At 43.7% G+C, this 23,588-nt stretch overlaps 1 protein-coding gene across 1 annotated transcript in view; it reads left to right on the top strand.

The window, feature by feature from the left end:
* Nucleotides 1-23,588, top strand: part of SLX4IP (SLX4 interacting protein) — a 181,602-nt gene that overhangs the window by 111,400 nt on the left and 46,614 nt on the right. The window contains 2 exon segments of the mRNA XM_067012696.1: nt 4,545-4,634; nt 9,479-9,599. Of these exon segments, the coding sequence (XP_066868797.1) occupies nt 4,545-4,634; nt 9,479-9,599 (211 nt within the window).

Below are 23,588 nucleotides of genomic sequence, written 5' to 3'. Positions count from 1 at the left end.
CCTCCCTCCCTCCCCCCCCCACTCCCTCCCTCCCTCCCTCCCCTCCTCTGTCCCTCACTTCATCCCTCCCTTCCTTCCATTAAATATTAAGCATTTACTGTGAGCTGGCACTGTGCTGATCCCTGGGATGTGGAGGGACTGAGGTGTGGACCCTGTCTCCACTGAGGAGCTGACAGTCTGGCAGGGGAGGCTCCTACATGGACCAGCCACTGAATGCAGAAATAAGCACGGGAAGCATTGCTGATCCGGAGGAGGGAGTGGCAAACTGTTCAGAAAAGCTCCATGGGGATGGCCGCACTCCTGCGAGGGTTTGAGGATGCCTGAGAGCCCACTGAGCACGGGAGCATCGAGATGCTCTGGAAGCAAAGGGCAAAGAGCATGTGCCCGTGGGGAGCGGGCCTCATCAGAGACTTGGAGCCTCGGCATCCCCTGTGCGGCAGGCGTGGCTCTGGTGGAGGCTGGGGAGTTCATCCAGGACTCCGAGAAGTGGCCCTGATGTTCCAAGTGGGAGATGACGTGAGCTGGAGAGCCAGAGAGGAGGGGTGTGTTTGGCTCTTGAAGAAGCCAAATCTACCAGGCGTGGTGACTGAGGGTGAGGGAAGGGAGGAGTTAGGGGTGACTCCCAGGTTTTTGGCCAAAACCTCTGGGTGGAGGGGGAGGAAGCCAGCCCGGCCCCCAGCCGGTTGGTTCCCAGCCCAGGCGTGGGATGCAGAGCTTCCTCTCGTAGCTGCTGGGCTGTGAGGGAGGTAACGTGGCCCGTGTAGCGTGAGCAGCTCTGGCCTGAGAGCCTAGTGATGCTGACTGTGCTGCTCTGCCTGGAAGAGTAGAGAAGAAATGGCCCCTAATTAAGGGGCAGGAGGGGCGGGGGTTGTGCTGCCAGCAGCAGTCAGGGGTGGTGTTCTTTTTCTTTCTTTCTTTCTTTTCTTTTTTTTTTTTTTTTTCACTTCTGTTTACTCATGGGAGAAAAGAAGCAAAGCTTTGAGAGCAGGGAACTTCAGAAAGGCAAAATATCTCTGATTACTGTGGGAGCTAGAGAGAGCTCTTGCTGGAAAACTCAGAAGGCTGGCTGCAGAGGGAGAGCCCCGCTGGGGAGCAGGGAGTCTGGCAGGAAGCCCGGGAAGGTTTGAGCACCAGAGTGAGATTCAATGATTTATTTAAAAAAAAAAAAAGACATTCTAATCAGTCTTCTTATAATCAAACAGACTAGCTTCTTTGTGATCAGAGCTAAAATGATGAAAAAATACCAAATTGGACCTTATCATTCAATTTTTTAGAAGGATACTATTACATAATATCAGTTCAGGTTGTTCAAATGTCACTGTTTTTTTTTTAATTTAAAAAATCATCTTTGCTAATGACAAAGGGGTAGCAGAGAACTTGGTTTGACTGAACAGTCAGGGTGGGACACCCACAGGAAACTCAGTAGAATGTGCATGAGGCATGTCTCACCTCTTTGGAGGGGCTCTTGTTGTGGGATCCCTGGAGCCTCAACAGGCCCATGAGAGAATTCAGAGGGTCAGTAAACTTGGATAGGAAAAAAGTTGCATCTTTACTTTGACCAAGTTCTAATAAATTTTGTTTTTATTGTGAATGAAGTATTCAGAACACAATAGTATTAGCAATGTTTGTTACCATTAGAAATCACAGCTCTTTTCATATTGCATTATAATTGTGGCAGATATCTGAAAATGTCATTTATGCTTATCACTACTTTGGATTTATAGTGGTTTTTAGATCTACCACTGTGTGACAAGATCCAGTGCCTTATTGAACAAGTACATCCATTACTATATTACAATTTTTTTAAAAATATGGGTAACTGTACTTCAGTATAATTGGCTTTCTTTTTACTCCTATGCATTGTGTCTCCATGCATTTAAAAACATTATTATGCACAGGTTTCATCAGCTTCACAACTGAACAAAGAGGTCCGTGGTACATGAAAGGTTAATAATCCCTGGCTAAGATCCTGTAGTTGTGACATGAGACCTCCACCTGGTGGCAGCATACTCCTTAAAGGTTAAATTGATAATCAACATGGAAGAAACTTCTAAAATAACAGTGTATTTGAATATGGTTTTCAAACATTTTTGACCACAACCCACAGTGAGAAATAGGCTTTATATCATAACCCAGTACACTCATATCTAAGTTTCACAAAATAAGACTTAACTTTACCATGTGACACATTTATATTTTTTTATCCTGTTTCTCTTTCCTTAAAATAAAATGCTGGTTGCAGCTCACTAAACTGTAGTTCTGTGGGTGACATTGCACTGGTTGACATTGTAGGGGACCATTTTTCATTATACTTTATGATTTATTACACAGGGAAGTTCACTTTGTTCTCCCCCAAAATACCCACACATTTTCAAGGACATAATACTTACATTTTAAATATCTGTCAACAAATATGAGTGTATTTTTACACAATACTTAAAAAATCATTTATTATTGATATATAATGTTTATACAGGGAAACAAACTGAATCTTAATTGTATAACAAGACATAGAACATTCCCCAGTCAGTTTCTCCCTGAGCAATCACTGTGCTGATTTCTTTGACCATAGGTTTAATTTTGCTTTTCTAGAACTTTACATAAATGGAATCATGCAGTACATATTTTAGCCTGGCTTTGTTCAGTGCAAAGTTATTGATATTAGTCCATGTTGAGCAGATCAGTAGTTTGGTGAGGAGGGTTCCATTGGATGAATATACCACAATTTGTTCTCCTGGTGAGAGATTTTCGGGTTGTCTTCCATTTCAATTCTTGCAAATAAAACATCCACACACATTTGTGTACATTTCTTTGTGTGCACATATGTTTCATCTCTTGCAGGTAAATACCTGAGGTGGAATTGCTGGCTCAGATGGTAAAATAAATGTGTTTAACTATAGGAAACTGACAAACATTTGCCAGGGTGGTTGAACCATTTTCCATTGCCACTAGCAGTGTGTGAGTTTGGGTCACTCCCCATCCTTACCAGCATTTGGTGTGCATCAGTCTTTTTCACTGCAGTCGTTGTGGTAGGTGTAAAGTTGTATCTCTTGGCAGTGTTAATTTGTATTTGCTTGATAAGCAATGATGTTGTACACTTTTTTTCACATGCCTATTCACCAGTTGTTTATCTTAATTGTGAAGTCTGTTCAAGCTTGTGTTGTTTTGTTTTTTTAACGTCAGTTTGTAGAAGTATTTTTTACATATTTTGAACACCAGTCCTTTATGTCAGACACGTGCACTTACGAATATTTTCTCCCAGTTTATGGCATACATATCCATTTTATTAATGGTGTCTTTTGATGAGCAGAAATTTTTAATTTTGATCAAGTCCAGCATGCTGATTTTTTTCTTTTATAATTAGTGCTTTCTGGATCCTGTCTAAGAAATCTTTTTCTACCCCAAGTTTGGGAAGATAGATTTGGTTTTGTACGTTTAGGTGTGTGATTCATCTCAAATCAATTTCTGTGTACAGTGTGAGGTAGGTGTCGAGTTTCATTTTCTTTCCATATTATATCTGGTATTCTCACACTGTTTGTTGAAAAAAAATTTTTTTCGCCACTGAATTATAGCACAGAATTTTTAAAAAATTGTTTAGCCAAAGAGGTACAAAAATGACTTTCCCTGCTGGCCATAAACCAACCCACGGTGCTTTTCTAAGTTAGTTCATCCACAGTTATCTTGAGATTTTCAGATTACTTTACTCATACCGTATGAGGGTTTATGAAGCTACACGTTTTTACAGGGTCTATAGCCATGCCGCAGAGCAGCTAGCTACATGTGGCTGTTTAAATTAGTTTGAAATAAAATAAAATAAAAAGTTCAGCTTCTCAGTCACAATAGCCACATTTCAAGTGCACAGTAATCACAGAAGGCTATTGGCTTCCCTATTGAACAGTGCAGATAGAGAAATTTCCATTTTTTCCAAAGTGCTAAACAACACTAGCCTATCAAATAAGAAAGGAGCCAGGCGTTGTACAGTTTTATAGCATATTTTAATAAAACTCATGTATTTTTCATAACTGTCATTCAGCATCTACCTTCTGCTCTTTGGTTCTTTTTCATTTGTCCGTGCTTCTAGTTCTAGTCCAATATGTACGGTCCCAGCCAATCCTTTTGTCTGTCTAAAAATGCAGTAACTTCTGTCTGTTCTCGCCTATCTGGAAGAAAGAATTCCCTTGGCCGTCCACGGACTCATTCTTTTCTGGAGCCTACCTCGTACTGACCTATTTAACTTTTCTCAGTGTTTAATAGCCTTCCAACTGCTGCCAGATTTCTGGGCACCCTCCTTGAAGGTGCGGCTCAGAGGGAGATACTTTGTCTTTCCTATCTTGATTAAAATTAAATTTCTCCCTAGCATTTCTAGCATAAATGATAAACTTGCAAAAAGCATCGGGTTATGAGTTTTACCCTGCCCCATATTAACGTTTCTGTCAGTAGTGAACTTTGTTGCCATTTCATCATGAGCAACCACATAGGAATTTGTGAGATTTTCTCTCATTGTTTGCTGGGCGTGAGCTAACTCTGCCATTAATGTCTTTCAGTGTGGGAATTTTGCTGTCCTGGTGGATCTTCATATATCTCCGCAAGGTTCAAACAAAGATACCAGCTGGTTTTCTGAACAGAAGAAAGAGGTACCAGAAAACTTTTCACTATTTTTAAAAATTGAAGTATAGTTGATTTACGGTGTTTCAGTTGTACAACAAAGTGATTAAGTTATACATACAAATACCCCCCCCCAACACACACACGTATTCTTTTTCAGATTCTTTTCCGTTATAGGTTATTACATGATATTTTTTTAAATAAATTCTTTCAGGATTTGTTTATTTCATTAGTAGTGGAATTAGTTCATTTTCTTTTTTTTTTCTTTTTTGACTGCATTGGGTCTTTGTTGCTGTGTGCAGGCTTTCTCTAGTTGCGGCAAACGGGGGCTACTCTTCGTTGCCGTGCACAGGCTTCTCATTGCAGTGGCTTCTCTTGTTGTGGAGCACAGGCTCTAGGAGCATGGGCTTCAGTAGTTGTGGCACTCGGGCTTCAGTAGTTGCGGCACACGGGCTTCAGTAGTTGCAGCACACGGGCTCAGTAGTTGTGGCACGTGGGCCCTAGAGCGCAGGCTCAGTAGCTGTGGCACACGGGCTTAGTTGCTCCGCGGCCTGTGGGATCTTCTTAGACCAAGGATCGAACCCATGTCCCCTGCTTGGCAGGCAGAGTCTTAACCACAGCACCACCAGGGAAGTCCTATTACATGATATTGAATATAGTTCCCCGTGCTGTTCTTAAAACTTTTCACTATTTTAAATGCAAGGAGCTGCTCTTAAAAGGAATATTAGCTCTTTCCCCAGCTTTCATTTTCATTAGTGGACAATAAATCTTGAGTGCTATTTAATCCTTGAAAAACAGTTGTGTTCCCCTCAACAGACATACACCTGATTTTTTGTTGTTGCGACACATCTATCTATTTCCTTAGCTATTCTAGTATTTAAACCAAAAATTTCCTACCTCTTTGTTTGGGGGAAAGGGTTCTTTGTATTAGAAGAAGAAGAAGTTAAAGTGACTTTTCCAGGTAAGCAGGGATTGTAATCCTGACTGGCCGTAAAGGATGGGCTGAGCACCTGGAGCAGGTGTGGGGCTGACACACAGCTTGTCTTGCTCACCTGTCTGAAATCCTCTCTGCACCGTGTGATCCTTTGACAAAGTGTAGAGATGGTTGATAATGGCCCTCCTCTCGCCGTGGCCAGTCACTAAGCTGATGCTCGGTCAGTAAAGGAAGTGGTCATGTGACATGGTGGTGATGTTGGACCTCCTGGGGCCCCAGCCTCCTCCTCTGCAGATGAAGGGGTTGTCCCAGACCCTGGCTGAGTCACTCCCGGTTCTCAGTTTCCGAGGTCCCCCCCAGGTGCCTCTGTGGCAGAGGGTGAGAAGGTGTCTCTGGCTCTCATCACGTGCTTGGCTCCCTTCTCCAGATCCCCGCTTACAGGAGAGCAGGACAGTACGCCTGTGGCTTTCACATAACTTTCCAAATGTTAGAGCACTTGGTGTCTTCTGTGATACTCGTTGGTCACAATAGCATTTTAGAGCTAGAAATAAAAACACTTTTTTTTTTTTTTTTTTTTGCGGTACACGGACTTCTCACTACTTTGGCCTCTCCCATTGCAGAGCACAGGCTCCGGACGCACAGGCTCAGCGGCCATGGCTCACGGGCCCAGCCGCTCCGCGGCACGTGGGATCTTCCTGGACCGGGGCACGAACCCACGTCCCCTGCATCGGCAGGTGGACTCTCAACCACTGCGCCACCAGGGAAGCCCTAAAAATACATTTTATTAAAAGTTAGTATATGGAGAGGAAACTAGTGATAGTGGTACTTTTTGATACCACTTTTTTATGCCTTTACTGTGATAACAGTCAGCTTTTGGACATAACTAGAAAAGAAATCTCCCAAAAGAAAATTTATAAGTGATACATTTTCAGTCAGGAGATAATATTATCAGGACTTTGTTGTCCTAATTTTGCGAAGGATACCCAGTGGCCTGAAGCTGGAGCAAGAAAGCACAAGATTCTGTATGATGGGATTTTCGTTCAGGTAAATAGCCGTGCACCGTACTCTCCAGGGCTTAACGTTCGAAAGGCCAGTATCTCCTTCTACATCTCACCTTCACGTCATTCCAAGCTTTCTTTGGCTTCTCAACACATGTCCCTATGATTCAAAACAGTTAATTCGTTTCCCCACAGTGACTAATATGCACCCCAGGGGACCCCACCCAAAAAGTTTGATTTACATTAACAGTGTCCTAGAATCCACCGTTCCATTTTCCTCTATTCTCTCCCAGCTCTGCCACCGCGGCCTTAGACCTTTTTTGTTGATATTTAGTCAATTTTGCCAAGATTCAGTTGATTTGGAAGGCTTTACAATAAATCTTTGGTTATGTGACTCACTTCCTAGCCAAAGCGTAAGGCTAGAATTTTCCAGGGTGCCACAAGCAGCTGTGCTACTCCACCTCGTACCTGTGTCCAGGCAGCAGGGTGTGACTTAGCAAGATGCTCAGAGCACGATTAGACCTGCAGAGCTCCGATGCAGTGCCAGCAAGCTGAGTCTTCCTCTCAAAGCAAAGTAGATAGTTTGTGGCTTTTACTTGAAGTTGTTCCTTCAGAGTGTGTTCACTGACATTAAAATTGATCTGGGATAATTTGTGTGTGTGTGTGTGTGTGTATAAGAAAGGAGAAAAGCTAGTTGAGGATACGACTTTAGCCTATGTTCAGTGTCCCCATGCTTTCATCTTTTTTTAATCATTAGATTATCTCAAGACTGGGGTTTCATGAGCAATCAGTTTGATTGCACTTTAACAGTCGCTTTGCGTAGTGAAAGTCTTAAGAATATCCAGTTCCTTTTCTGGAAAAGGAACTAATTACATGTATTAAACATGTGTTTATTTTGAGTCCAGCCTGAGTAGTCTTTGTATCCAGACAGTTGAACTCAAACTGTTCTGTGTGTAAACCTGGGGAAGCACACATGAACCCCCGTTAGCCTGGAGATGTTGGGTGCATCTCTCTCTTGCTCCTTGATTGGAACTTGGTCTTCTTGCCACCCCTCCAATTTAGCTGGGAATTTGTCTTTTCTCGCCTTGCTCTGGTTGAAGAGAACACTTCGCCAAGTGCAGTGTGGTCAGTTACTAGGGTATCTCGACCACAGCGCACACTATCTACCTTCCATTTGTCAAACCTGACTCATGGAAGGAAAGCCCCGTAAGTATAGGGAGAGAGTTTGTGTGTATGGGCCTTGGCTTTATTTTTGTCATACTATTTTTAGTTCTGGCCTTATAGGGCATTTATGGCCAAATTTTAACAATCCTTGTTTCCATGTATGTCTTTCACATATTTTCTAGTTCAGTCATCGTTGAACCCTGCATGTGAAGCAAAATTCTTTAATTGTTAAAACAACAGTATGAGACAAGGCTGCCTTTCTGTTGCGTGAACAATGCCAAAACCCTAACTGTAAACGAATACGGCTGTATTCCACAAGGCACTGCATCTTTGGGCTGCAAAATGAGAACAGGAGAGAGGAGACCAGTGTTTGTATTTTGTCAAGAAACTCATGTTTGTCAATTAAGTCAAGGGTTCTCTGTACTGTTTGAGGAGTACACGTATTTGCAACGAAAGAGAAGTTTGGCTCTTGTTGCCCTTTGAAGCAGCTTATAACTCTGTCCTCATTTTAATTTTTGAAGATTCTAAGAGATCAACCTGAGATGGCATTGCCAGAAACCAGTGAAACAGGTTTGAGGTGACCTGGAAACTCTGAGCCTTCTGCAGAGTCCTTGGGAACCGAACCATAATTACCCATCCTTACGCATCAGTTCTTAATCTCAGTTAAGAAATTTAGATTTGTGGGCAATTTTTTTCCTTTCCCTACATCAGGTTAACATTTTTCTGGTAGTGTAGCTGGAATGTGCAGTGTCATCCCATTGTGTGGTTGGACTTTTAAAGTTTTGTTTTTCTTTTTATCAATAACACCGATACATAAAACGGTAGCTCCAGAAATTTGCTAGTCATATGGGATGCTGACATTGAATTAAAACCCTGTGTTTCTGTTGCCTAATAAATATTAGTCTACATTTGAGCAATATAAGAAGTTAAATTATTTTTACCATGAATAGGTGAACATAGTACAGTTTTCACAAAAGTATATACAGTATCATCAACAAGTGTGAGAAGAAAATCAGACTCCTGATTTCCAGTTCTCCATTCAACCCACCACTCAGTGCTATTCCTTTTTAGTAGATTTGTAAATCCCAGAAACTAATGAATTATGGTGGTTAGGTATTAAAAGTTTTTTGAACCAAGTTTGAAAAGTGGGAAATTTTTGTGTGAAAATCACTGTCTCTAGTTCCTCTTAAACAAATTGGAAGATCTGGTATCACTGTGCCTTGTGTCCCCATATGAAAGCATAGGGGGCTGCCCCCTGTTGACTGCTTTGGGGTCAGGGTTCCCTCTGACTGTGCCTTGGCTCCCAGCTTCTCCCGGTCCACAGTCCCCACCCAGTGGGCCTGGCTCTGGGACTACCATCTCCAGCCAGAGTTGGCTCTGTTTGACTTCTCTCTTCTGTTTGTCACAATCCCAGGGGTTGATATTTACACAAAAACAGTCTTTACCTCTCTGATTTTGTCAACTCATCGCCCTGATTTTTACCTTGAAGTGTTTTAATCTTCCTTTTAGCAATGTGAAACTGAGGCAGAGAGAAATGAAATGTATTTCTTATATCACAGAGTAAGCCAACATCATGGTTTCAAGCAAAGCTCAGTGGCAAATTTAAATCTGCAGCATTATCCATGAGCACATATAAGATTCCTTTATTCATTCATAGCTAATTTAAAAAGCAAACAAAATGAAATGTTCGATTTTGGCTTTTAAATATGCGTGATATTGACTTTTTTGGCATTGCATTAAATTAGAAAGTTATATCTAATTTTCTCATTTACTTTAGGAAGTCTGTTTACTGTTAAAAGAAACCATTGATTCAAGAGTGAAGGAATACTTAGGAGTTCGTAAACAGCACAGGCCGTCAAATACAGAATTCACAAGATCCAGTCCCTTGTCCTTAAAAGGTAGGAATGGAGTACTTTGATTTTGGGTTAAATTTCTGCTTTGTAGAGATGGCAGTTATGTTTGACTCTGACTGTCACGTTTAGTACAGTGATACATTTTTTAAAAATATGTTGTATTGAAGATGCTTTCATTAGGTGAAGAAAATTAATCAGAAAGCCCTGAAGGGCTTTTAATGGTAGGCAAAATACATAAAAATAGAAAACAAAACATTCCTAAGGAATCTATAAATTCTTTAAAGGATTTTTTTTTTTTATTTGACAAGTAGTCTTACAACTGGGTTTACGTTAACACTGACTTGATTTGGGGCTTTATGCTTTTCTAAATGCTTTCATTTATGTCACCCTATTTCAGAAGTTCTCACCTGGGGGTGCTTTTGCCTCAGGGGACATTTGGAAATGTCTGTGACAGTCTGGGTTGTCATAGCCATGGCGGGGAGCTACTGGCATCTGGTGGGTAGAAGCCAGGGACGCCACTAAATATCCTACAGTGTTCAGGGCAGCTCCCCACAGCAAGACACTATCCCCCAAAATGTCAAGGGCACTGAGGTTGAAATATCCCACCCTCTTATCCTAATAACACTTGGAGAATGGTCATATCCTCGAGTTATGGGTGAAGAAGCTGAGGTTGTGAGATTAAGGGGGTTGCCCAAATAAAAGATCATCTTCTCGAGGACAAAGATTATGTCGCGTATCTGGCATCTTCCCTTCTCCTCTCCCTGCCCCCAGCACTTAGCTCAGTGCCTGATGCACAGATTCATATTCAGCATATTCAGGGATATGTTGAATATGGAGGAGGACCTGGGTGACAAGCAGCAGAAGCTGACCCTCCAGCCCAGTGTTCTCTCCATTCTGTCATTGTGGTGTTTTTAATTTTAAGTTAGCATTTCACGGCACTCTTTGTAGTACACTTACAGTCAACCCATGTTAATCCTCAGAGGACTGCACTGTAGTGCTGTGAACTAGATTATGCTAATGCAACACCTCTTTAGGGAGAGAATGGCGTCACCTCCTCCCCTTTGAAGGCATACTTAATCTGCACTGTTTACTTGGGCACGACTGATAAGTGGGCAGATAGGTTAAGTTTATTCAAACCGAAAGCCTCAGACAAATAGAATTTTCAGTCCAAACACTATTGTATTAGATGACGCTTGCTGGCATTTTGCTTAGTAATACTGTAAGTCTTCTTGAGAAAAGCCGTAGGAGCTTGCATCCTTTGTACTGCAGCAGACCTGGCTAGTGTCACTTTCTAACTGGTACGGAAGGAAAAGGAGCAGAGAAAGTTCCAAGACCTCTGTCTCCACTGTGGTAGTGGCTTAGTCAGTCCAGACCCTCCACTGGCCCCTCCCCTGGCCTCCACTCCTACTGAGGGAAGAGCTAAATACTCACTTTCCCAGCCTCTCTCACAGGCAGGGAACACATGGTGTTCTGGCCCCAAGATGAAACCCAAAGCCTTTCTTGGGCTCACGTGGGCAAGAAGTTTGTTTTTAAACAGAAAAGTGATCTTACTGTACATACAATTTTGTAATCTATTTTTTCCCCACCTAACATAATATAAAAGTCCTTTGAAACACATCACCATTTTTTAAATTTAATAGATGTGAAGTGGTATCACATTGTGGTTTGGGTTTGCATTTCTTTAATGATTAGCGATGTTAACCATTTTTTCATGTACTTATTAACTGTTTGTGTATCTTGGGAGAAATGTCTGTTTATGTCCTTGGCCCATTTTTTAATTAGGTTTGTTTATTTGTTTGAGTTGTAGGAATTCTTTATATATTCTGGATATTAATCTTTTATCAGATATGATTTGCAGATATTTTCTCCCTCCTGAGAGAAATGGAGAAAACAAAGCCTTTGACAATGTCCTTTGACACAAACGTTTTTAATTTTGATGTAGCCAGTTGATGTCATATCCAACAAATCATTGCTGGATTCAGTGTCATGAAGCTTTTCCCTATTTTTTTCTTCGAAGAGTTTTTATAGACTTAGCTCTTACATTTAGGTCTTTGATTCATTTTGAGTTAATCTTTTATATGGTTTAAGTTAAGGGTCCAACTTTGTTCTTTCACATGTGGATATCCAGTTTTCCCAGTGCCATTTGTTGAAAAGCCTGTCCTTTGCCTCATTGAGTGGCCTTGGCACCATTTTTAAAAATCATTTGACCATAAATATGAGAGTTTATTTCTGGTCTCTCTCTTCTATTCCGTTGGTCTATATGTCTGTCTTTATGCCAGTACCACACTGTATTGATTACCATAGCTTTGTAGTAGGTTTTGAAATTAGGAAGTATGACTCTTCCAACTTTGTTCTTGTTTTTCCAGATTGTTTTGGCCATTCCGGGTCCACATCACTGTTTTTAATGACTGCATAGAATTCCATTGTGTCCATAGTTTGATTTATCAGTGGGACATTTAGGTCGCATCTAATATTTTCACTGTTGTAAATAGTGGTACGGTGGACACCTTGATGATCTAGATATTTGCACACTTCGATTTCTTTATAATATTTCTCTCTAATGTTCATGCATTGTAAAAGCTCCTGAAGGATATTCAAGCTCTGTGTGTTATGTACGTTGCAAGAGATTTTTCTCAGTTTGTCATTTGCCTCTGACTTGGTTTATTTAACGTACAACCACAAACAAGAAGCCTTTTTTGCCCCTGGAGCCTCCGATGCCTGCTAGTGGGGGTGAATGGCGGGCTTCTCTGTCAGAGGTAAGCAGCATGGTTGATTGCCCAAGAAAGCAGGAGGGTACTGATGCAACAGTGTGCTGCTCACTCCTCTCCCTATCTTCGAAAGCCAACTCGGTGTGAAAGCAGCATCTTCCTTCTTTCTGCTTCTGAGAACAGTTAACCTTTGACTGAGCCTGTCTTTCTATGTCCCCACCTGAGCTAGTCCTCTTCTCTGCTGCCACCAAGAAGTCCATGGTCCCGCCTCAGCTGGACACTCGAACACCTACAGCAGCATGCTCACTGGCGCCCTTGCGCTCGCTCTGGCCGATGCCCCACCTGCTGTCAACACTTGAGTTAGTGTAATCCCTTCATGTCACAGGTCTGATCTTTGTGCAGAAAGTCCTTCAGGATTTCCCCAGGGCTCCTGGGTGAAGGCCAGGATCTCTGGGGTGGCTGCCTCTCAAGCCTCATCTTGTGCCCCTTGTTCCTTCTTTCATGCTTCAGCCGCAGCAGCTTCAGTTCCTCTCTTTCAAAGCGCCATTCTTCCACTCATCCTGGGGCCTCTCTGCCTGTGTTGGAGTGCTGGTCCTCCCCTGCCCCTATGCCACCTTCAGCTCTCCGCTCAAAGTCCACACCCCAGGGAAGCATATCCTGTCCACACGTCCCGTTTCCAGGCCCAGGAGCATCCTGCACTTTGGTTCATACCATTTGATTAATGTTGATCTCTCCACAAATGTGCCAGTCGCCTGAAGACAGGTTCTGCCTCTTTTATGATCCGTGGTATCCCCAGCATGGAGCATATTTTCCGGTTTGCAATAGGTTCTTTTTTTTTTTTTTTTTTTTTTTTGCGGTATGCGGGCCCCTCACTGCTGCGGCCCCTCCCGCCGCGGAGCACAGGCTCCGGACGCGCAGGCCCAGCGGCCACGGCTCACGGGCCCAGCCGCTCCGCGGCACGCGGGATCCTCCCGGACCAGGGCACGAACCCGTGACCCCCGCATCGGCAGGCGGATTCTCAACCACTGCGCCACCAGGGAAGCCCTTGCAATAGGTTCTTAATAAATGTTTGTACAAGTGATTAATTACACACATGGATACATCTTTCCTCTTCCTAGTAAGGTCAAGGCCTGCTGTAACTTACCTCTCCTGCCTTGTCCCTTCCTGCTACTCACTTTTCTATTTCCTGCAAACCTGCATTCTTTATACCTCTGTGCTTTTACGTTTTCAGGTTTCTCTTTTGTCTGGAAATCTCCTAGTATTCAGCTTTTAAGACCTAACTCAAATATTACTTCTACAAAGTCTTCCTCAATTTCCTGTCTTCCTTGCTCGTAGCACTTTTATAACATTGGTCACATTGTATTATAATTGTTTTATAATCAGTTTACCTGCCTTTCTCTCTTTCGTTGTTGGTAAAGATTGAGGGGTTGCCACCCCTGAGCCTCTTTTTTTTTTTTTTTCCCTCCAAATGACCGTGCTGCTTAATTCAAGAGCAGAAACCGGTAACTCTGCCTCACCTCATCCTAAACTGTTAATTTCCTAAGGGTCAGAGCGCTGTTCGCCCATCTCTACCCCAGGGCTGCCTTCCATAGAGGGCCGAGGTGCATCATCTTCTAGGACATGCACACCCGCAGGGATGAAGCAGACATACATAGTGATGCCGCCCATCCCAGACTGTTTATTATCAGAATCACTAAAAATGGAAACTGCCTCTTCTCGGCTGCTCCCATAGTCTTACTTTAAATGCCTTTTTCTTCAAAAGGAATTTCAGAGCCACGAACTGTAACGAAGTCCTTGCCTATTTCCTTCTCGCTGTTTAGTTCTGTGTCTCACGTTCCCTGAAAATAGAGTTGCTCTTACTGTCTTGGTGACTAGGGTGAATGTGTGTGGTTTTCGCTTTTGTGTAAATTGGGTATCTTCCTATTTGCATGAGTTTCTTACCTTTACCGTTTCCAGATCTGAGTAACGATGACGTACTTCATCATGGGATATATACACTTAACACATGATGCTGGGTGAGCTGAAGTTACCAGGCTGGTAACTTTGCTGATTGCTTTAATAAAATTAATATATTTCATCCTCTGAGTTATCTTTATTAAAAAAATAACATAAATGACTTTTAAGCCATTTCCTTAATTATGTAATATTGAGGAATACAAAGAGTACTGGCAAAAACTCAGTCAGCGAACAGCATAGCACAGACATTTGCCAGTAGCCTCAGCCTTCTTATGTCACCTGGAATTGTTATTTCAATGGATTTAGTAAAAATTAATGTTGTAAGAAAGTTTCTGTTTTAAAGACTTAGCTTCAGATTCTGTCAACTCTACCTCATTAATATTTTTCCCCTTAGCCTTGCCAATATTGAGTGTTACTGGTATTTTTAATTTTTGCCAGTCTGACAGGCCAAAAATTTAAAAAAGAGATGTCATGCCCTTTGATTTTTATCTTTCTGTTTTTATGTGTTTATTGACTGAACTGCATATTTACAACTATTGCATACCTTTGTATTGGGTTGTTTGCCTTTTTCGTCTTGAATTTTTGTTTTTCCCTGTGTCACTCGCTTGGTCAGGGCCCTTCTTATTAATCAGCTCTTGAATCACTGCCACAGCCAGGAGGCTGTGTGATTTCCCTTCCAATTCATCAATACATCTGCTGCCAGAGTGGTCTTTTGAAAACAAAAATGTGATCGTCTCCAGCTTTAAACCTTTTGTGGTCAGGAACCTTAGTTCCCTAATATCCTTTGTTTAATTTCATTTATCTTGAGCAGAGAAGAAGTTGATTAAAGATAATAGGTAGTTCAACAGAATCTACCTGTAGGAGGGCCAGGCAGCCTGATTCTGAGTCTACATAGCCAGCACAGCCTCAGCCTCAAGATGGGGGGGATGGCTTTGTTTCATGAGCCCTTTCAGCTGCCGTCTGCAAAGCCCAGCACTGAGCCTGCAGGAGCCTGATGGCCTGGCCTGTGGCCATGGCACCATGCTCCTCCCATGGAGAGGATTCCATGGCTGTATCCTGGTTGCAGGTGGCTAGGGAGTGCAAAAGGTTTGGCTTTTACCTTGGGAAAGCAGGACTTAAAAAATGTGGGAAGTTACCAAAATGCAGGGAGGATGGGCAGTTTTGGGTGGGTGGATACGAGTTACAAATATCCACTGAAATCTTCCTGTTGGCTTCCTTATTCCATACACTTCCAAACAATAACAACAAGCTTTTGCCTGACATTACAACTCTCCCAACTACAGACAAAATATGCTCAGCACCTCCTCCAAGAGAGAGAACCCCAAGTCTCACATCCTAGCTCTAAGCCCGAGATTTCTGAGTGATGTTTATTCCTCCTTTGGTTTATTCACAGCCCATATTGTTTTACTTGTTGACTAAATAACAAAGCTAACTATTGCCAACATACCTTGAATAAAAAACCAAAAAACTTAGTTAATATATAAATATATATGTGGTACAGCAAGGAAGACATTTAGAAAGATGCTTCATTCTAACTTCTGTAGTCGGTTACATGAAATAAATGGTTGGTGTTTGTATATTCCCTCCTCTAATATTTATTTCATATTCCCTTTGTCTTTAGCCAGTAACTCAGCTGATCAGGTTTCTTGACCTGGCGAGGTGACCGAAACTTTCCTTCCTAAGGGATTTGAGCCCTCAGTGGTCCTGCCTTTCTGAGGTTGCCATAGTTTGCGTTAAGTTTTAGCACTGGATGTGCTCTGCTAGGTCGAACGCGTTATATTCCTTCTGTGTTACCCGTATACCTTGTTGCTCTTCTTGTACCATCATGAGCCAACATTTCAACCGCCCTTTGGTCTGTTTGTCTAGTGGCATGAAGAGCCTGAAACAGTTCCACGGCGCTTTGAACTTTCAGCCTGACTCATGTTTTCCTCTCTGCTCTGGTCTTTTCTCGAGTACTAAAGAAACAGAGTCCTGGGGATGGAAGGCAAACTTTTTGCTGAGGTGGTCACTTCCCACTCCCACTCCCTGGTTCCAGGAACCACGTATTCTGGCCAAGGGAATGTGTTGTTCTGCTGGTCAGAGCACATAATACATCTTTTAGGGCTTCACCCCAGCTCCACAAGTTCTCCTGCCTTGCAGTTTGTATCATAACTGAATTTTCAGTAGAACCTTTACACCATCGTATAAGGCCAGCTGCGTTTGAGTCTGGCTTGATTGCTTGGTAGGACAACTGAATTTTATGAACCCACTGCCTTATTTTGCAAAATGAGTTTCTTGGTCAGAGTCACTGCACTGGTGATGGTGAATGAGGCCTTCAGGAAGTGCGTGGGTGATGTGGCTGGCAGAAACATGGCAGACATAGAGGATACATCCAAACCCTGAATAAGGGTCTATTCCAGAAGGTAAGCTGTTGCCGCCCCTGTGATGAAAAAGGTCTAATATAATCCACCCTCCATGGCTAGCCCATCTCCCTGCCATATGAGAGCTGGTGGGGAGGCTCAGGTTAATTGGGCATTTGGCAAGGCTCAGACTTGATGCAGTTAAGTCTGTGTTGTTGAGCCCAAGCATAATGTTCATCCTTGCCCCCGTGGCCACGTCACTCCTGAGTCCTTGAGCAGGTACTTGCGCAGCTGGGGAAAGAGGCTGGCCAGCACGCATGGGGGCAGGTCATCTGGTCCAGCTTATTGTGAGAACCTCTTAATGGGGCCTTTCAGAGAACATTCACATCGGATGCAAATATTCTCACACTCTGTATAACTTTTCCCCAAATGTCCTTGTCCCAGTGCTTCTGTCATTTGCCCAGTAAATCTATTTCAGTCATTTACTCAACAGCTGAGAAGACAACTACAGATTTTCACAGACCTGCTGGGCCCTTTGTCGGATGAATTGAAGCCAGGTTTCTATTTATCCCCCTCTGGTGGGTCACAGTGACAACCAGAAACCTCAAGGCTTAGCACAGTCTCAGAGCTAGCGTCCAGTCATCCTCAAAAGTTCTGGGTATTTCCCTTTTCTCACTGAGAAGGTACCCTAGTAAACAATTGCATATCCCAAGGGGAAAATTTATAGAATGTACTTGTAATATTTTTGAGGGGACCTTACTTGAGTGCCTGGCTCTCTGTTCAAAGAGGTTGGGTCAGAGAACTGACTCAGTTCTGGGTCTGATGAGAAGCTGTGGCTGTCTTTCAAGGTAGCCCAAGTCAGACCCCTATTTACCAGACCTAGATTCTTTTCTATTTTACAGTGTACTAGCTTGCTTGGGCTGTCATAACAAAATAACACAGACTGCTAAACAACAGAAATTTATATTCTCACACTTCTGGGGGTTGGAAGTTCGAGATGAAGGTGTCAGCAGGGTTGGTTCTTCTGAGGCCTCTCTCGGCTCGCGGATGGCCTTTTTCTCCGTGTCTTCACGCGGTTTTCCCTCTACATGTCTGTGTCCTAAATTCCTCCTCGTATAAAGTCCACCTCTTATACAGTCATATTGGATTAGGGCCCACCCTAATGACCTCATTTTAATTATCTCTTTAAAGATGTTATTTCCAAATATAGTCACATTTTGAGTACCTCTAGGGTGGGGACTTCAACATAAGAATTTTGGAGAGACACGATTCAGCCCATAACATACAGTTTAAGTAGGGCCCAAGTATGTTCTCCATTTTATTTGGAGCCATGGACGTATCAGTTAACCAATAAGCCAAAGATGTCTGTCGGTCAAGCCACTGACAGCGTTCCTACCAAGGCTACCACTGGCTCATGGCCCTCTAGTGGACCAAGTGACTCACCCAGCCACAGGCTTTAGTGGACGACAGATTTCTGGCCACCCCATCACCAGGTGACCCATTCACTCTTCGGCTGTGGTGGTCTACAGATGCCATGTCTGTCCTGGTCATTAGTCCTCCCAGCATCTAGCTCTCAGTCCCTGAAGGGTGTCCCTCAACCCCAGGGTCCACTCAGAAAGAGCCGTGGTGGCAGTGTCCTCCCCATGTTGGGCCCCCACCTGTGCGGAGGGTTCTAGGGAATGCAGGGCATCACTTGGCACAAGCTGACAGTCTCACACAGGATCCTCTGCTCTCTTGCCATCCTGTAGCTGTGTGTGCTTAGCCAGGGTACAGCTTTATGTACCTTGTAGCTGCATTCCAGCAGAGGGACCCCAGTTCTCCCATGATCAACCTTTTTATTAAGCAAGCATGAAAATGAGCTTGTGGGGATGGCGGGGAGGGGTGGCGGGACATTTTAGTCCCAGTTTCAGGCACTGAGCAGTCGGGCTGTTCGGGAGAACACTGGGAAAGCCAACCGCCCGGTACCTGGAGACTTGGGTGGCCCTCCATCCAGACCTGTGGGAAGCTGGGTTCCAGAGGAGCCTCTCTCCTCTAGGGGCAGGGGAGTCATTGGTCCCAGATGGCTTTGGCCAGGGGGGATAAATGATAAACCCTCATTTATCAGCTTGGCACCATAGCCTAACTGACAGGCCCCCAGAACGTCATGTTTTCTCGCCTCTGGGCCTTTGCACATGCTGCTTCCTCTCCCCACAACTCCCTCTTCTCCTTGTTCACCGATGGGCCAGCTCTGCATCACCCTGCAGGCCTGTGTTCCTGCGTCATTTCCCTTAAGGAACCTTATCTGACTTGGTGCGTCTTCCCTCTCAGGGAGCTGCTCCTCCCTTTTCCAGCGGCCTGGACAGTGGCACAGTCATTGTTTCCTCCTCCTGGAGGGCAAGGGTCCTGTGCTGGGCAGCACCCAGTGCAGAGCCTGTCACTCAGGAGGAGCACACGCGTTGGAGGAAGTAAAGGCACGAACTGTAGTTGTGCTCACCGGTCACATTTCATTTGCCGAGGCTTTGTGCTCTGCTTCCATTGTAGCATCTCTTGCCCCTTCAACGAAAGGCAGAGGTAAAAGTGGTCTGCGAGTTACAAATTATTAGATAGTTTTCCTCATTTGGTTTTGAGAACGTCAAAACCACTTCCTACCCCAGTGTAAGGTGAGCTGCAGTATTTTCTGCCTCTTCTGCGGATGCCTGCCCTCCAGCCCCGCCCATCACAAGTGTCCGCCAACGTTACCTGTCCTACTAGTTACTGTTACCAAGATTCAGCCTGATGGGTGCCAGCACTGTGCTGGGGCTTCCGCAGACCCACGGTGGATCCTTGGGGGCAGCCCTTTCTAGCAGCATCCTTAACCCTGGCTTTACGGATGAGAGCCAAGCTCAGAGTTCAGGCAACTTGCCCGAGGTCACATAACTAGGAAGTGTCAGAGGCATCATGAAAACATGGCTGTCAAGATGCCTGGCTTCTCCTCACTGCTTCAGCATCCCTATTAAGCGGGGAGAGAGAGAGTCTCGAGAGAGAGAGGGAGGGAGAGAGAGAGTGTGTGTGTGTGTGTGTGTGTGTTTTCTTTTTTAATAAAATTTTCCTCTAATCATGAAAACAAAGCTGTGTTTAACCATGTGGAAGCCAGGAATGGCATTCTGCTTGAGCTGCCATGTGGGTGTCTTTGTTTTAGATTTTGTACCCCCTCCTCTCTGCTCACAAGATAGAAGCGGAGAAGCAGACCCCAAAACAGAGCTCATCTTCCAGCTCCAAGCACTTCCCACAATACACTGTCTAAATATTAGGGCTTTACATCTTTGTGTTTGTAGAGCAGTAATCTTTCTTTTTCTTTTTCTTTTCTTTCTTTTTTTTTTTTTTACTGCCTATTATTCCATTCTGTGTAACCTTTTTCTTGCAGTTAACATGTAAGAAACCCAGTCCTTTGGAAAATGCTGTAAAATAGATTAAATTTTCCTGGGCACTGTGGTTTCTGTCTGCCTTGGCTTTCTATTTGGCTTTTCTTCTAAGCCGAACGCTCCTATAAAATCTTAGCTTAAATCTCCAGCCAGCGTGCAGCTTGTTCTCTTGTGGCATCTGAGGCATCTTCTGTGAATGTTCGGGGCCAGATGAACAGACCTCCTATCCGTCCATCGACACCCACTCAGCATCCTGGGGACAGGCGGGGGGGGGGGCACTTTACCACCATGTTAGGAAATCAGCGGGTGTGCACACAACAGAAGAAGCACAAGAAAAAGACGAGAATTGCCAAAACAAGCAAGTTCTTCCTATTCTTCCCTCCGTCTGAGAAACGTTCCTCTCCTTTCCCCATCGCCCGATGCGCCGCCGTACCTGCCAAAGAAAGCTTTCTCTCTTTTCTCCAGACACAGGCCCGATTGTGAGCCCTCCTCCCCAGGGGCCCCAGGAGCGCACATTCGCATATTGTGCTGTTTGTTTTGCTTTGTATTTATTTTCCCAGCCCATTGAAAAAAGGGCATTTTCCTATTTAAAAGAAATTTTGGAAGTGAAACCCTTTTCCGTTTGAGCCCAGCCCTTCCTCCATGTAAACCATCGGGCGTTTGCAGAGAGAACAGTGAAAGCTTGCTCCGAAACACCGTCCTTACGCAGTCACGTGACCACCCTTTCCTTAGACATTAGGGACAATGAAAGTTACCGTCTCTCCAACAGCTGTCAGCCCTGATGAAACATAGGCCCTTGGCAGAGAGTCCCAGCTCCGGAGTCACCTTGGCTGTGTGTCAGCACCCGCCCCTGCCCTACCCGGCCGTTGAGGTGGAGCCGTGGGCGGCCGCCGACACTGCCATGGAAGGGCTTCTCGGCCTGAAACGGGAGGAGCTGGGAGCTCCTGAGCTTTGATACACAGTAAAAAGCACACAACATTTAAAACAATCTGCCATGCTGCTAAATATTCTTAATATGGAGACATTGTTTTTTTCTATTCACAGCCCTTTACGAAGAGAAATGGATTTCCCTAGATGTGTCCTAGGGCACCATGGAAACATGTGTTTTCTCTTTACACATGTGTTTAAATAGCTTTGGTTATTATTTACATTTCTTCCCATAATGTACTCCATCAAAACATTTGCTCGGCTTTCATCCACACGAGAAGCTTACAAGGGCAATAATGGAAGCAAGTGCCCACAAGGCCTCTGGTGAACGTGCCACAATTTCAGCAAAGATGATTTTTCCAGGAATTGGAAATTTGTAAAACTTTAAGTTTTATACTTTGTACCGTAACTGTGCTAAAGCAGCAATGACAACACAAGAGACTTTGCGTCCTCAAAAACTGGGGAGACTTGTCTAATCATTTATTGCAATAAATGGAAAGAAAAGCAAAATCTGTAAACTTTTATGCATCATGTTTCCACTTGTTATAGTCACCTGTTATGGGCATTGCTGAAGTGGCAATAACTGATCTTTTGTTTATTTTTTAAATTTCATAAGAAATTAAAACACACACAAAAAAACCCGATGTGCAAAGCTTCAAAAAAAGGTTAGGGTTCTTTTCACCACACCAAGAGGTTGTCGAGCGCCAGTTTGAACCACCTAGAAGGCCTTTTCGTTGTTAGTATAAACCTTATTAAATCGACCCTGCTGGCTGGTGAGTCAGCTGCTTCCTCTCCCACCCTGGCCTTCTCCTGAAAGCCCCTGCCGGGCACATAACAAACAATGATTTTTCCTCGTAAAACGAAGTCTGCGTTGCCATTGCTGAGGTTCAAATTACAATGCCAAGTCTCCTGGGGCTTTTATGGTGATGCAACTCCATTTATACTTCAGAGTCTGCTTGGGCTGGTTCACATTTACATCTAGACTTTCTGCTCCCAAATTTCTGCATATTCGGGAACTGGGAAGTTCAAAACAACTTTACCAAATCCCCTGGGACTCTTGGATTCTTGAAAGGTCTTTGTCATCAGATGGGTGGTTGCAAGACTTTTTTAAAAGGAGTTGTCCCAATTGGCTGAGAGCCCTGCCCATTTACCAGCTCTATGAAGACTGACTGTTTATTACTAGATCTTCCAAAGACGAGTCCTGCTTGGTGGCAGGTGGGACTGGCTGGCTCTCCTGCCCTGCTGGCAGAGAAAGTCACTGCCTAACATTGATAATCGGTGTGAAATAACACCATTCTATTAGCGATCTGTGTGTTTTGTCACAGTGTTTCTAATGGTGACAACTGGATGAGGAACCTATAGTTCTCACGGTTTACCCATTGAAAACTGTGGCTTATTCTACCACGTAGGGAATATGGCCCTTGGGACACTGGCCTTATATCGTTCAAATGGTTTGGCTGCCCCATAGTGTGTGTGTGTGTGTGTGTGTGTGTGTTGGGAGGGGTGGGGGCAGAAGGAGATAGTGAGACCCTACCCCCCGACAAAGCTGTACTTTCCTTTGGCAAATCCCAGATGAAGTCTTAAAGAGTGGCACCTCTCCTGTGTTTGACAGATACTAACGAGGAAAGCTAACACACACATATCCCCTACCTCCCCCTACCCCCGTTTCTCAGAAAGCAGTGGCCTTTTCTCAGAGGAGTTGCATATAATTTTTTAATGTGTGAGATGACAGGGTATAGTGGAAACTATTTACCTTGGTGTGTACTGTACATTTCTTGGGAGTTTTATGTCCGTTGCCCTGTAGTAATAGCCTTTCCTATGTATGGGAAGCGCTTATGGCTTTTACCAGCCTGTCTGTCCCCTTTAAATTCTTTTCCTTTGGCCAGGCCCTCTGATCACAATGCCAAGATTTTAAGATTCGTAGTAATTGAGTTTCACATCACTAATATTAATAGCCATTGGGAAGCTCTAGAGAGAAAATAGATAGTAGTTATCTAACTGATTAAATGTGTAAGAATTCTTTGACTTTGAAGGGTACGGAGGACGTGTGAAGAGGCTCTGTCTAGTGGAGGGTAACATGCTGAGGTTTAATGCTTTGGGACTGGGATTTGCTAATTAGTTATCTTGGGAATTTGGGGGCCAGTATCCCAAGTGATGATTAAAAACTGGAGCGCTTTCGTTTTCAAATTCTCTAACATGACACCCTTTTATTTAGAATAAAAGTGGAGAATCTAAAATTACGGTTGTTGTAGTTACTATTTTCAGCTTACCACTGCAATTGTCTATAATGAAAACAATTTTATATTCACTGTAATAACGTCTATAAACTGGGCAGGGACTACCTGCTCCTTTTGGTACAGTGGCCATTTATATCACCTCTAAATGAATCCACCACCGTTGTCTGAAGTAGGTGTGCATTTGTGAAGCATTGCAAACCCCTGGGCTATTCCCAGGGAGTTGAGTAGAGGCGTGTTTAATACCTGCTCGGCTGCACTTAATTGTGGAGCGGGTTTATATTTGTTGTTGTAGCACAGTGCTGTTACTACTTAGAGCCTGAACTCCAGTCAGCTTCAAATGGATCTCAGATATTTGATCATGAACTATTTCACTAATGGGAAACTTGGCTTAACCTATCGTGTGGAATGTCTTGAGAAAATCATCCATGTCTACATTAAGCAAAACCCAGACTAGGTCCACACAATCTCAAACCTAAAAAATGAAGGC

The sequence above is a fragment of the Kogia breviceps genome, chromosome 14 (assembly GCF_026419965.1).
Source record: "Kogia breviceps isolate mKogBre1 chromosome 14, mKogBre1 haplotype 1, whole genome shotgun sequence".
Lineage (NCBI taxonomy): Eukaryota > Metazoa > Chordata > Mammalia > Artiodactyla > Physeteridae > Kogia > Kogia breviceps.
Note: the sequence above shows the minus strand (reverse complement) of the source record. Positions and strands in the feature narration are given on the sequence as shown.